The following is a 14,903-nucleotide window of genomic DNA, read 5'->3' as shown; positions in this document are numbered from 1 at the left end:
CCTGGATCTTAGATAAGGTTTCTTTAAAAATTACCATAGTTATTGGAATCTTTCCTTGCAGCAGATGTATTTACCACGATCTAAATTGTGGCTTACACTACTTAGCAATTCTGAGCAAGAGATTAGCTCAGCACATGCTAAACTCTAAGTCTCAGGCAAGGAAGACTCAGGACAGAACTTCAGTCCGTTTCTCTAATTTACATATAGATCACCACATTTTTCTTCAGAGCCATAAACGATGAAACGTCTACATCCCTTTGGAATTCGAACATTTGAAAGCGAGCACGTCATTCATTTTTTTAACCTCTAACTACTTCTTAAAATACCAGCATGAAACAAATGGTAGGTAAGCTACGGTGTGGTTACTCTAAGGCTAATCAAGAGGAAAAACCTGTGCAGCGCTAAAGACTATATTTTTATGCTCTATTAATAAATCAGGACTTGCACCCAGGCTTTTGCTGTTCTGAGTTTTTTTTTTTAATGGCTATTCAGCCATTCTCTGATTAAGTATGTTTGTTCCAACAAGCTATATATTGGTTTGGGAAATGTGACATCCTCTCTTGCATTTTGATGAAACTCCTCATAGCCCAGCGCTCTTAAACCGCCTTAGTATCTAACGTACAAGGCTTCGTGGCAAGCATGGCTGTCGCAAAGGAGGTATTTCCTACTCGTTTTCAAAGGCCGCAGTACCCTCGGGTTGTGTACTGCTCGGCCCAGTGACGGCAACGTGCAGACTGACGCCAGGGAAAGCGCTTTTCCCATCGTCTCCGGACACAGGGAGCCCAACAACGCAGCAATGTGCCACCGAACCGAGGAGCTGGTGCCCCCCACTCCCCGTGCGCTCCTCCCACAGCTTCCCTCTGGGCAACTGCAAAGCTTATGTGAACTCCCAGACTACGCCTGGGAATTGTCTGCAAGAGTCCTAGATGCCCTGAGCCAAAACTGTGCCAGGGAGCTTGCTAATTTAATCAAGTAGCCATTCCCCGAGCCTGTGAGCGCAGCCTGCCACTGCTTCATTTACTAGCACAGACACAGCTGCAAGTGTCACCTCTTAATAGTCCCACTCTGGCTGCACTACCCTCTTTTTCCCCTATGCAGAAACCCATGTTAAGTTCCCTTAGAATTAATCTCCCCGTCAGAATAACCCAGCGTAACTGGAGTAGACGCATTTGTTTTTAAAGGAAATAATAAAAATGGGATCAGAGAGGCAGTAAATCAGAGACTTTATACTACACAACAAGGCACTGTCAGTGTGACTGAAAGGCAGCAGATTGAAAACCAGAGTGCATTTTTTAAACAAGAAAGCGTTAAACATCTAACCACAAATTAAAATTTCAAACGTGATTCGGAAGGCTGATACAATCTGAATGCATGAGGGCACAGAACTGGCTTTCATTAAAGAGATTAAACTCCATTTCCACTCCCCTCCCTCAGCACCCCAGCCCATCACCTTCAAAGTAGAGCATGTTTTTACCTCTCTTCCCTACCAGCCTGAGGCCTCTGGCCTCCACAGACAACAGAGGTGTTCAAAGTCGGCTTCACTCAAGCAGTCTCAAGCTCCACAGAGACCTTTGCTGGGCCAGGTGGGGAGCAGGGAGTTAGGGCCAAGGCAGGCTCCCTGTGCTCATGGAGCAAGGGAAGTAGGAGGAAGACTATTGACTCTCTGGCTCGAACTGGCTGTGACACCTCCCTGTGGTCCCACTGGATACCTCTACCAGGGAAACTAAGGGCACAGCTGTCCCAGATGTGCTGGTGGTGACTAGTTGTCTCTGCCCTGTCGAAGTATCCTTTTGATCTTTGGCAGTAAAGGGTGGACCCAACTGGCTTGCAAAAAGTCTCCCTTCAAGCCATTCGCCCAATGGTGATTTTCAATGCATGTGCATGGTGGCTGTCTGGACGACCATCACCGACATGGTTCTGACCTGCCTGGGGAAACAGGCACATACTAACACATCCACCTACTAACCAGATGTGACACGGCAGGTCTACTACGAGAGCAGGAATGGCTTTGTCTGCTTGCCCCGTCGGCCGTTCGAGCACTTGATGGCCGGGGGAGACCTATGTGGTGGTCACTCCTGAGCCAACATCTGCACTCTCCTGGGTGCTGTGGCAGGGCACAGGCCCTGTGAGGTCCTCAGCCTTGCGTGAGACAGCAGGGACCTAGTGGTATGGCAACCTACCACCCAACCTAGCTAAGCAGATCAGGCATGTCACAAACCCTTGGTTTAAAGCTGAGTAAAATTCTTCACACAGATGGTGAGTCTGCTCAGTCTTCTGGAATCGCTGGTACTCTGTCCGTGCTTTACCCTGGCTGTGAATTCCAGTGATGTTGGGGCAGCTGGCGCATCTGTGTGGTGCAAGATCGGGCAGCCCAAATACCATTGGCTGTGCCATGCCCCTCCTTCCAGCACTTCAGTCTAGACACACATATTGCCTCTGTTCAGCAAATGACACATATGGAACAGGACGTATGTGGACAGGCCACCTCCCAAACCTAACTCGGAAAAAATGCTCTGTATTGTACAGGGTTCAGAAATAGCAGGGTCATCTGCCTGCTGGTCTCCACCAAGGGGTGGAACACTGAGCCCTGCAGAAGATGGAAATCCAAGTTACAAAGTGCATATATCAAAGATTTGGAAATGGTGTGCTCTGGTATTTTAACATAAAGCTTAATGTCAAAATTAAATTTTTTAAAAAAAGAATCTGCTATATACTTTTCAGTTCCTCCATTCCCTAGCTTCTCAGGGAGTGGCCAAGCCTGGTTACTGCACTGCACAGCACATATAACCCACATACCATAGCATCCCAGCAAGTCAGCCCGAGGCATCCTTCTGGGCCTCTGAAGGCAGGTGCCCTTCACCTCTGCAGCCATTCGCACAGACGCCAGGGCGCAGCTTCCTTGTGTTAGGGAGAGGCAACCTGGGCCAGGGAAGTTACTTGGCGAGGAGCTAGCAGGCATCACTGGGAAAGGCACGCTGTAAAACACTTAACTAAACCTCAAACCAACCAACCAAAAAAGACCAAGTTTCACAGCTCTTTTAAATAATTACTTCACTAGAAGAAAAACCACTTGCTGCAGCCATTGCAAGAGTAATCTAAAACAAGCAGTTCCATAAGCAGATAAACTAGCAAAGCCTTGTTTCCTGTGGCTCAGTTCTCTGGTGGCTAACGAGGGGGAGCTCCGATGGCAGCTTTTCCTGCAGTTGAGTATCAGCATCCCGCTGCCTTGTGTGTGAGAAGCACTGAACTCACTTCCTGCAGTTAAGAGTGCCTTTAAGGTATGAAGTCAGAGCACTTAGAAGCTGTTCAACGGAATAACTTAATGAAATATGTAGGGTGGTTTTAGATTGGTGGTGATTTCTACCTCTGCCAAATTCAGCTACAATTTGCCAGCAAGTTCAAGAGTCGGTAGGAACATACCGTTCTTGCATAAAATTTGTTACATGGGAAACAAGGTCAAAATAAAGAAGGTGCAAGTCAAAGCACCACCATTTTACAGAAATGTAATGCTTGACCATTCCTGAGAAAGAAGCTTACTCATGAGTATTTTTAAAATCAGATGCCAGCACATGCTGCACTAAGCCAGGTTTGGCTCACAGAGCAGAGCTTTCGGGGGCAGAGTGAAGGGGATCTCCTCTCTGCTCGGGGGTGACAGGAGTCAATGCACAGGCACAAGGCAGGCTTGGAAAGCTGTTGTTGGCTCCTCAGACAAACCTTTACAGAATGTCCCTGTCCTCTAAGAAAGTGTTCCCACTGACCAATGTATTGCTATACAAAAAAGATTTGCAACATGTATCTTCTCCTAATACCAGTTCTTTTGACAAAATCAGTCCATTTTGACTGAATCTCTGTATACATATTTAGCAACTTTAGCCAGTGACTCCAAAGTCCTCTTCAGTAACACTACTGGGCCAGATGGCTCACAGTCACACATCATAAATTCTGTTCTGCTATTTCCATCTTGTATTTACCCAGCTCAGCGTGTAACAGCTACTGGCGTTGAAGGCTTCCTTTTTCAGAAACATCTGTGGTTTTGATAAATCTTTGTAGGTATGGAAAAGCTTGAAGTCCTTCAGCTCCAGTTCTCGGAGTAGACTGTACCAGTACCGCACCACAGTGCTGTCGTTGCCACTGACCTCAAATCCAGGCCAGTGGATGTGCACCTCAAAGACCAGCTGTCCTATCTGCTCAACAACATCTTCTAGAATTAGGTTTTCCAAAATTTTCCACTCAGCACTCTCCACATCTGCCTTGAGGACATCAATCTGTAACAAAAACGTAATCACTGTGTGAAAATGACAGGCTTTGCAATTACTATCAGTAACATCTGAGGCCAGGCTTTTCCGTATTATAATATAATCATTGCTCTTATGTGCAGTTGCTCTTGTGCTTATTTCTTTTTTTTAAAAAAAGACTCTCTGAACATGCTAGGGCTAACACAGAAAGTACGTGAAGTTTCACTCCTGCCTGTTCACAGCCCTTCTCCTTTGGCCTCCAACTTGCAGGCTCAAATGCTTTGAACTCTGAGGTGTCTGATGCAGCTGATCTTGCAAACAAAGTGTGTTGTTTTCTGTTCACAAATCTTGCGGCATCAAAGTTATGGAGAAAATAGAAAAAACACCTCACTAAACAAAGACACTAATGTATTACTGTTTCTTATTTTTCCATCACAAAACCATTTGACAGAACAAAACACTGATTAGAAGTGATTACTTGCACCACAGTAGAGCAGACCTTCATGTGGCAGATGCTACATGCACAGAAGGATGGTTCCCAGCTGGGGGACCCGCTGGAGCAGCCCATCGGGAGGCAGCAGCTGTGCCCAGCTCACGAGTGCAGGGGAAGGCCAAGGTGAAATGGATACTGCAAGCAGCACAGGTCATAAGCTGCCACTGCCAAGCTACTGCTTTAGGCTTTTTACAGGCATCACTGCTCATGTTGGGTTAGGAGGAGGAATTCAAAGCAGGAAAAATGCAATGACTGGGCAGAGTTTTACAGGCACCTCCTCCAAAGAATAAGGGATAGCAAGAAAGAAGGTGTGAAGCTGTTTGAGGGGAAACTACAACTAATAAGCAATCACATTATTTTAATTTTAGCTTATTATTTATTTTTGTAGATAGATATTCAAAAAACTAACTCAAAACCAAATGCAACTGAAGGTTGACTTCACTTTGGGATTAGCTGGGGGAGGGAAGTTGTATGTTCTAATTAAAAAAAAAAAAAGTATTTCATTAAAATTTCACACCTGGTAAAATATGATGCCCTGTATTTGAGCACACAAGCTGCTGAGTTCAAGGGCACTTGTTTCCTAGAGCACTTCTGGGGAAATTCCCATGAGATCATGGTTTTCCTGAGCTGGTTCCACGTGAGCTGCTGCTCTTGCCCATCTGTTCATGCTCAAGATGTGTTTGAAGTGAAAACTGAAGACTTTTCACTTAGAACCAGGAACAGTAAAAAAGAAAAAACCCTAAAAATCTGCAGAAATATTGCAGGCATATGAGGAGGCAGAAATATCAGCAGGCAGGCCCTGTTATATTTGCCATTAGTGACTTGACTACTATACCTATAAGAGCTTGAATTCGAAGGCCCAGTAATACGGCTGTAAACTGATACACCAAATTATAACATTAAAGGTTTCAAAGAGCCACAGTTTGTTGTACCTCTTTGGAGGATTACCAAGGGACAAGGGGTGAGAACTTGGTCTCATTATGGGGTGGCCTTGCCAATTCTGAAAATAGTCATAGCTAGCTGCTTTTGCCGGGTAAGTCTTGTCTATCCCACACTACGGACCCTCAGCAGCAGTTTGCCCTAATCCACACAGCTACGTCGGAAAAAGCACCTGTGCAGCTAGAGAAGAGAAGTCTGGGCTGGTGGTGTAGAAGCATTGCCAAGGCAATCATCTCCCTAAGCCGTGTGATCACGGGGTACCTCCCTGGCAGGCGGCCAGCCAGCACCGCCTCTGCTATGCAGGCCAGCCTGTGACTCGTATGCTCCCTCTCCCCAGGGCTTCAGGGCATGTTTTGCTCTCAAGGAGTACCAAACAGCACTAGGACTGCCAGCAGTTCCTCTTCGGTGTAAGGAGAGCTCTGCTTAGCAGCGGCTGCAGCCAGGAGCAGGGCCGCGGCAGATTTAGGCTTAGGTGAGCTGCCAGAACTGTACAAAGGGGCTCTCGCGGCTCCCTCTTTCCCTGGGTCTTGGCTAAAGGAAGTGCTGTTTCTTCCTCAACTTCACCCAAGAATGCATGTAAACACCCTTCATTAGTTTAAAGTCTAGGGAGCAGATCCAAGGCTGTAAATAACTTGACTTTCCACTTGTGTAGGTATGTGCAGCTGAGAGAGAAGGAAGGCTGCCTTGCACAACAGTCCTGCCACACTGTTCCTCATCTCTTACCTTGGGTGACCAAAACTGCACTGCCAAAAGGCACCAAACAAGAATTTTTAAGAGACAATTAATTTCAAAACTCATCTCATAGTGCTAAGACCTTGAAGCACTAGATTGTTTTAGTCAGCAGAGGGGACAAAGAAGCAAAGTGACCCCCTACATTAGGAGTCTCAATCTGCATCAGAGCCACCCATACGAGTGACAGGCAGGCGGTGGGGCTAGACACAAACCCTAATCCTAAACCTACATGGCAGAAGTTAATGACAGTAACTGCCTGGGCTTCCCACATTCCCACAGGGGCTATTGCTTCATGGCAAAGGTACTTCTAGTCTGCCTGCACCTGTAGTGCATGTGTCAAACACATCTGGCTCCCAGAGCTCTGCAGGCTGCACTGCTCTATTAACCTGTGGCATGGACCAAGCCAGTAGCATTGGAGCAGAAGGAAGAGAAGAGAAACTGAGACAAAAAGTACTGAGGGTGAAAAGGCTGGGACCAGATGCTGATGGAAAAGTTATTCTTAGACTGTGAGTTGAGCGAAACTCAGACAGATTGGGCAAAGGGAGCATGACTGAGAGCTTGTGCAGAGAACTAACAGGCAGGGCTGGAGGAAACTCTGGTAGGCAGCTATGTGCAAAGCACAGTAGCAGCAAAACATGTTGGCACCTATAGTGCTCTCCTCCCTTAGTTTTAAGTGGGTCTTTGAAAGAGGACAGAAACTAATGGAAGAAGAGCTTGGTGCTCCCAAGTTACAAACTCATGGGATACTCATAACTTGAAGAAGAGAAACATGAGGAGCAATGGGGTACATTACTCAAACTTTCTGCTGCTGCCTCACCCTCCCTGGCAGCTGAAGAGGGGGGCAGCAAACACCTTCCCTGGCACAGTATCTCCTCTTACCTTGGCACTGAGGCTAAGTTCAATGGCAGTAAAGAACTGGCAGTGAGAAATCTTTGCTCAGTTTTTAAGAGGCTGTTCTTGTTCCCAGTAGAGTAAGGCTGGGACACTGTATGGCTACTCCTGCCTCTTACTGTAACTGTAATGTGAAACGTTAGACAGGGATTGCTTAGAAGGGTAGGACCAAGATCTGCACAAGGCAGCTGCCCTGGAGGCCTTAGTGCCATCCTAATTTCTGACAGGATTCCTAAACCGCACTGGGAACTAACCTAAAAGCCAGACTGTTCACAGGTGGCCACTAACTTTTACCTGCCCTTGTTGTCTGGGTGGTTGACTTGACGCATAAGGGGTCTGAGCTAGTGACATGCAGAAGGCTCACAGCTGTACCAGATCTCCCCAGGGAGCTGTGCTTTAGAGCTAGGAAAGGATATTGTGCCAACAGGAATGGGATGGCAAGAGTCAGTGGATGTTAAGCGCTTGCTGTTTCCAGTCTCTATCTGTAAAATGGGGATATAACATTAGGCACCCTCTGCAGGGTGTCTGGGTTGTGACTGTGAAGTGCTGTGACATTTTAGTGGAACAAGCTGTAATACAGCTGAGGAGGAAAGGAAACACTGTGTTTTCAGAGCAGGACTTGGAGAGTGGGACTTGAACAAAGTCTGCGGTCACACACTGAATAATAACAAGCCAAATCGTTCTGTATCTGCTCATTAAGGCAGCACTGTGCGTCCTCCGCACTGAAGGAGGCAGGGGGCCAGTGGAAAATGACTGTGGGATTATGGAATTAAAGCACGTATTGTAACACATCTACATGGGGAGGGGGTATGAAGGTTGCACAGACAACCTTAGCTCTGGTATTTCCTAACTTGACTCTGTAACAAAGAGCCTGTCAGTCTCTCTGTAGGTGGGTCAGTGCAATAGTTTAGCATAGCAGTCCCTTGGGTTCAAGAATAGGCTGAATTATAACGTAAATTATGCTGCTCATGAAACCTTAGCTGAAAACTGCTTCATGGTTGAGCTCATTTTTACACGCTTTATACATTTAAATAGGTTATTTTTCAGATAGCACCTCACAGCTTCACCTGTAATATAATTGTGCAGGTACTTTTGATTCCATCAAAAGTACAATTGCTACAGGACTGTGCTGCAGGGCTTCAGAAACCACAGATTTGTATCTTTGTGAGATTTTTTTTAACTTCGAAAGGAGAGACAAATTATTTGAAACATTTTGGGGGGAGGGGGAAGAGAAAGAAATGCTTCTAGGCTTTTGTGCTTGTTTTCGCATCAAACTTGCTTTACGGTTATAGTCTGAGGTCTCTTTCTCATGGTGATGTTTCCAAGTATCACCCTCCAGGTTTGTTTGCTTTTTCCCTCTTGACATTAACAGCCTTGGAGCTGCACTGGCTGAACAGCAGCCTGTACACTCCAGGCTGTATTTACAAAACTGATCTGAAAAGTGTCTGTTAATCAATGTTTCCATAGGATAGTACAGGTTGCCACAATTACTGCTTAAACACGTACTGAAAAGAGATACAATGCTAGCAGGGGTGTGCTGAATACACAAATCAGAGGCTCTTCAGGGCTTTTAGAGTTCTGAATTGTTCAGAGACCAACAGGAAGGTATCAGTCTTGAAGAACGAACATCTGTGACTGCCTTCAAGATAAAGCGGCCATCTCACCCCAGACTCTCCATTTTATGCTACGGATGAGGTAAAATAAATGATGGAGCAGTTTCATGTCAGAGTATCTGAGTGAATAACAAGCATCCTGCTGACACTGAATGTGAGCTTTGTGAAGATTAGACTTACAGGGGTATTTACCCTGACTGATAAGAAATGCACTACCACCTTTCAGATGCTTTTATTCAAAGTGCCAGTGAAAGGATTAGTAGAAAAATCCATAAATTCAGAGTTCTAATTCATCTGAGAACACAGCTGGACTCTTCTGCTGAGAGTAAATCCTGGCGGGCACTCCCAAAAGAGTGCAAACATCTACAGTGCCTTAGGGTAAAAGATGGCACCTGACAGTCCACTGATTTTGAGCACTGACAGACTAAGACTGATTCCTGGTATCTTCCACAAATGTTATTTCTGAGATAGAGAGATTTTCTTGGCATTTTCTAACAGAAACTCCTTTGGCATACTGGACAGAACCCATCTAGTAGCAAATTACAAGACACTGAAGAAAGAAAAAGACCTCACAGAGAACAATCATCTAATACAGAGGAGAAAATACTGAGAACCTTTCGTCACAACATGCCAGTCTCACCATGGGGCAGCATTGCCATGCATTTTTGAATTTTGGATTCAAGACTTTTGACTCGCAGAACAAATTTTGATCCCGTCCATTTGTTAGTTTGGAGAAGGAAGAGGATCCTGGGCAGTCATTTCCAAAGGGTAACATCAACTCTGCCTGGACAAAGCTTGTAGAGTCAGCATGGAAGTCACTGCTTGCATTCGCTGTCAGATTATGTTAGGCTAACAGCCTTCAGGGGCATATTCCCTTTGCCTTCTCTCCCTTCTTTCCCACTTTTATCAGCCAAAGGTAGATATCAGACCCCATAGGAATGAGCTCTATCCTCCCTGAGGTATGAGATCTAGTCTCCCAGTCTACGGTGGGAAATGCTGATCTCTGTAGCTGATGGCTGCTCTGGCTCTGAAGCTGGAAGCTTGTAGAGGCACGTTCCTTGAAGTCCTTATCCCTTGTTTCAAGCTATTTCCACTCAAGACTGAATTACAGAGCTAGTGCCAAAGCTGCTATACCGACTTGCTAAAGAAAATGAAAAAAAAAATTTACTGACAATAAAGCAAACTGAAGAAAGACTACAGAAATTTTAAGCCAATCATAATTAAGAAAAGCCCTTCAGCAGTAAAGGATATGACACTGCATAAAGAAGACCTCCAACTCCATCTCAAACACCTCAGAAAACAGACATTGCTCTTCTCTAAGCTCGCTTTTCCTTACACAGAAGTCCCAGGGAGAAACATAACCCTATCAGGATCACGCGACTTCTGGACAAAGCTGTCCTGTCCCCAGGATCACCCATGCGAGAAGATGCCTCATTTGCCTGGGACAAGGGGCAGTTCTCACGGACCACGACAGTCCCTAGAGATGCTGAGAGCCTGCCCTGTTGAAACATCTGCCATAGCTGACTTAAGTGCTAGAAACAAGTGAAGAGCTAGGAAAACAGAAACAATAGTCTTTTACTAGTAAAACAGTCTCACAGACAGATGACAAATTTCAGGTTCAGAAAATATGCTTTATCTATGCTCTCACAAGCTGTGAGAGTTTATAATGCAATATAAATAATCATCAAAGATCTTAAAGGGATAGATCAACTTACGAATCATAGGAGTGATGACAGAATACATTCTGTTTCTGTTCTAAATAAAATCTGTCTGCAAAAACTGAGCAATTAGAATTAACTCGGTTATCACAGAAGAGTAAAAAAGGTGGATTTTTTTTGTTTGCTTAGTGTTTAGCTCCCTTGAAAAAACACTGCAGCATTGGACCAACTGCACTCTAAAAACAAAAAGCCCTTTCCTCATGCACAACACAGCACACAGAACAGCTGAAAAATAATGTGTTTTAGTTAGTGAAGGTTGACATGTATGGACCCTCATTTCTTCTTTTTAGGGTAACAACTTGTTACAACTCTGCATTGTTTCCTACAGCAGAGACTAGAGTTTGTCTTGATCGTTCTTGAGATACCAGGGTTAGTGGGGATTTCAGGCTATGCAATGCCCTGTGGGCACCACTTAAAGCTGCCTGTGGAGACAAGTCAATTGAGAGTGAGTAGCTGGAGGAAGCAATTTAGCTGTATTACTTCCAGCACTAACTCAGCATGTGGAAGCAGCAGCCAGGAAAAGCAAAAATGGAAAACGTGTTGCAGGTCAGTCAACCAGCATCCCTTCCCTTCTGCGCAAGTAGCTCTTCAGTGTAAGCCACGAACAGTGACAGGAGATTTGTTTATGACTTAAGAGAAGTAGAGCTCAGAATCACAGAGTCCTTATGAAGCAGAGTACTGGACTACAGATTTTAACAGAAAAGAGGCTTCAAAACATCAAGCCTGTGCTCCGCTTCCCTGATACCAAGTTACCATTTTTGTATCAGCTGCAGAACAAAATGAACTCTGCCCTTTGATGCATCTATTTTTCCTCTCCCCACTCCACTAAGTACAATTCTAGAACTTTAGAAAAACCTGTTTAATTTCTATTTTGGTGGCAAACAAGTAAGTAATGAGCTGGTTCCTCAGTTTTTTTCTTTGCGTTTTCTTTTTGAACTTCTTTTCTCTTCCGCAGTCTTTCAGCATGATACTCCTCTCACTTTCTTCCTTTGCCCTTTCTTTCAAAATGCAGTCTGTCCCTCTTTGCCAATAGGCAACTGCTTGGACTTTAAGCCCCTTTTCATTCTGAACAATCCCCTGGGGAAACAGGGACTGCTGTGGTCATGATCAGAACAATCTGGATACCGAAACAGGAGAAGAGTCAAACACTACAACCAGTGGTATCCAGCCTGTGGCTCTCACCCAGCTCCAGATAGAGTTTAAATTACCTCCCTTCCTTCCCGCATACATTTACACCTCCCTCCATGCTGGTCTTCAAAATAACTGGGACAAAGATGTCATTTGAGATTATCAGCTCCTGAAGTGTCAGAAAAGGCATGTTTTCAAGCATCTGCTTAAGGTAAAGCTAGTTTCTGTAATTTGGTGCTTACATGGTCTTTGGTCTTTTTCACAGTAAAGGGCAACTATCCTACCAGTCACTCATATGATATACATATCACTGAATCACAAATCTGTAGTGAGTGAGAATAAGCCTTGCCACTCTGTTCTTATTATGGATCCTCCACAGTCTTGGTAGTGATAGAGAAGTCTTTTTTCTTCCGGTTTCAGTGATGTGGTGCCATGAAGTGTTACAAAACAGAGACAGCCTTTTTACACTTACTGCATAAGTTAAAATCCACCTGGTGAAAGTGCCTCAAAATTACATGAGGAAAACTTAGCCTGCTCTGAGGGCCAGTTGTCAATACAGCAATACAGAGCTTGCCAAAAGCAATAATGGTTGCACAGACGAATGTAACTCAGTGAAAGCAGAAGCATTTGATCACGTCAGCGAAGGCTAAGTGTTCAGGATCACTGTGAACACTTCACCCGTTCAGCCTCGCCCTGTGACCACTCACAGAGCAAACCCATGCTGGTATCGCCAGTGTCTCACTCCCACGGTCACAGAGCCCAGGCTTACGGGAGACCTGGCATTTTTCATTCTCCACTTCTTCTGTCAGTCTCTGATGCTGAGACACTTTCCACATCCCCTTTATCTGGAAGCAATTTCTATTTGAAGACTTCCTAGGAAAAAAAGAAACTCCCACCGACCAATCCTGCTAATTCACGGCAGTTACTCTAGTGGACAGGCAGACAAGAGGAGGCCTTTCAGCCATCAGGAATTCTTTTTCAGCTGTCACTTTACCAGAAGACAAAGTAATCTTTGGACAAACAACTGCCACCTGCTCAGGGAGATCAGTATAGCAGCATGGCCTTAAATTTTTTTCTCCTTGTCTGCACTTGGTTAGGAAGCTGCCAGGTTTCACTTGTGGCCTTCCTGTCATCACGCACATTTTTCTTATTTTCATGAGATTATCTCTTGGCATGCTCCCACCTGCATACTCACACTGGATACTGAACCAGAATGCAGCTCTCTTGTTAATTGTCTTCTGGACATAAATTACACATCTCCCAAAGCCTGAACTGATTTCTGGATAGGTTTGATGAGTTTAGCCAGCATTAAACTGTAATGATCTTAAAGCTAGAGCTACTGTGCTTAACATCTTGCTTTGCCTTGCTACCTAGGAAGACCAAGGTTCCCATACAGTGACTCAGAGCATAAGATCTACAAACCTTTAACATGGAGCAGGCAGTCACTATAAGCAGACAGTGCTGAGGGTAAGGAGTTGGGTTAGCCCTGCCCATCCCTCAAATCCTGAGCATCTAAGGCCCCTGGTCCCTTTAAACTGAGAGCAGCCTCCAGAGTAGCCAACATGAAATGCAACTCGCCTCTATTGGCAGCAGCGCTCAAACTGTCCCTTTCTCAGAAAAAAAAAATGGGGTGAAGAGCCACTGTGATGATATGGGGGCTCTTCAACACACTGGTCAAACAGTGACCTTCTCACCAGTGTCAATAGTCCACAAGTGTGGATGCCTGTTCAGAAACACCTTATCCCAGCTCTCACTTGCACAGCACTCTGGTAAGAGTACAGTTTTTCAGTTTGCACAGCTTTCTGTTGTACAGAAGACCAAAATAACATCACCTCCTCAGGTTCCTCAATGTGATGGTTAGATTGCTGAAGTGGGAGAACTCTCACAGGGGAGCTCCAGAAACTCAGATCTTAAATATATCAATCTGATTATCAACAAGAGTTTTTCCCACCAAATCTAATGCTGCATATGCAGACTGTTTAAAAATTGTAATTATTCCACTAGTGGCAAAAAACCCAGATTGGAAGAGCAGTAATTCTGTGCGCAGCCCTGGCTGAGTACACAAGTCCTTTTGCAAAGAGCGCATTCAGCCATCTAATCTCATGGGAGAATGTTCCACTGTCTCATCTCTGCAAAGGGGAAAAATCCTTTCATTTCTGTTCTTTTGATGTTTTATGCCAGACTCTGCTGGATGCCTGTGGGAACGGATGTTTACTCCAAAGAATAAATGCTGTACACTGGACCCTCAATTCCCTTCATTAAAGTGGAACAAACACTTGTAGTTTGTTTATGCTGCTCTAGCATTAAGCAAGAGCAGAGAAACCCAGCTCCGTGTTAACAAAGTGTAATGTTATCTGTTTCTTACTAGAGGTGAAAGCCAACAGCAGACAAATGCACTAGAAATGCAAAGAAGAGGCCGAGACGGGAGCAGTCAGCATGGGAGGTTTTCAATAGAAAGCAAATAGTTAAGCAGTAATTCAGCCTAAAAAACATTTGAAGTCTTCTAAACTCCCACTAACAAGCATTAGGAACCTGAGGCCGAACACAGGGTAAGTTGCACCGAGGAACAGCATGCTTGTGCTTCTCAAACCATCTGCCACTATGTTACTTCCCACCCTCAGCAGCTTGACTGGCTGACTCGGAAAAGCCACCTGCAGCTACCTCCACAGCCTGCACCCTTGCAGGGTTGTGTCCTCCCTACACACAATTCACTGAAAGGTAAAAACTGCCAAAAGAAAGCAAGACCTGTGAGTGTGTTGGTGTCTGGAAAGGAGGGGAAAGGACTCAGGCTGTTGTAAAACCATTGTGCATAATACACAGTGTTTAAATTATTACGTCATTTATTAATACATGTGTCATTTATTACTATAGTGCCCACAGGTGGCTGCAAAATATAAGTAACTGAAGGGAGGGCTCAAAGTCTCACCTGCAAAAAATGTTTAGCACACCTAAAAGAATTTCTGTTATAGGACAGTAACATGTATCCCTGAGTAGTTCTAATTAACTCTGATGGAGGGCCTGGTTCTGTTCTGCACTATCCAGAACACTAAAGTCCTTTAAGACTGAACCCTTCATGGAATTACTTTCACTCCGTTTCTGGTCTCAGATGCCAAGCTGCTTCTCTTCTGCTCCTGTAGTCACTGTTTGTCTGCCC

The 14,903-nt window shown here is 44.9% G+C and overlaps 1 protein-coding gene across 1 annotated transcript in view; it reads right to left on the bottom strand.

The window, feature by feature from the left end:
• Positions 1-1,206: 1,206 nt before the first annotated feature.
• The window catches only part of METTL24 (methyltransferase like 24), a 54,950-nt gene continuing 41,253 nt past the window's right edge, over positions 1,207-14,903 (bottom strand). The window contains exon 5 of the mRNA XM_062573074.1: positions 1,207-4,265. Coding sequence (XP_062429058.1) covers positions 3,951-4,265 — 315 coding nt within the window. The 3' untranslated portion in view covers positions 1,207-3,950. The remainder of the gene's footprint in view (positions 4,266-14,903) is intronic.

This window comes from Rhea pennata, chromosome 3, assembly GCF_028389875.1.
Source record: "Rhea pennata isolate bPtePen1 chromosome 3, bPtePen1.pri, whole genome shotgun sequence".
Lineage (NCBI taxonomy): Eukaryota > Metazoa > Chordata > Aves > Rheiformes > Rheidae > Rhea > Rhea pennata.
Note: the sequence above shows the minus strand (reverse complement) of the source record. Positions and strands in the feature narration are given on the sequence as shown.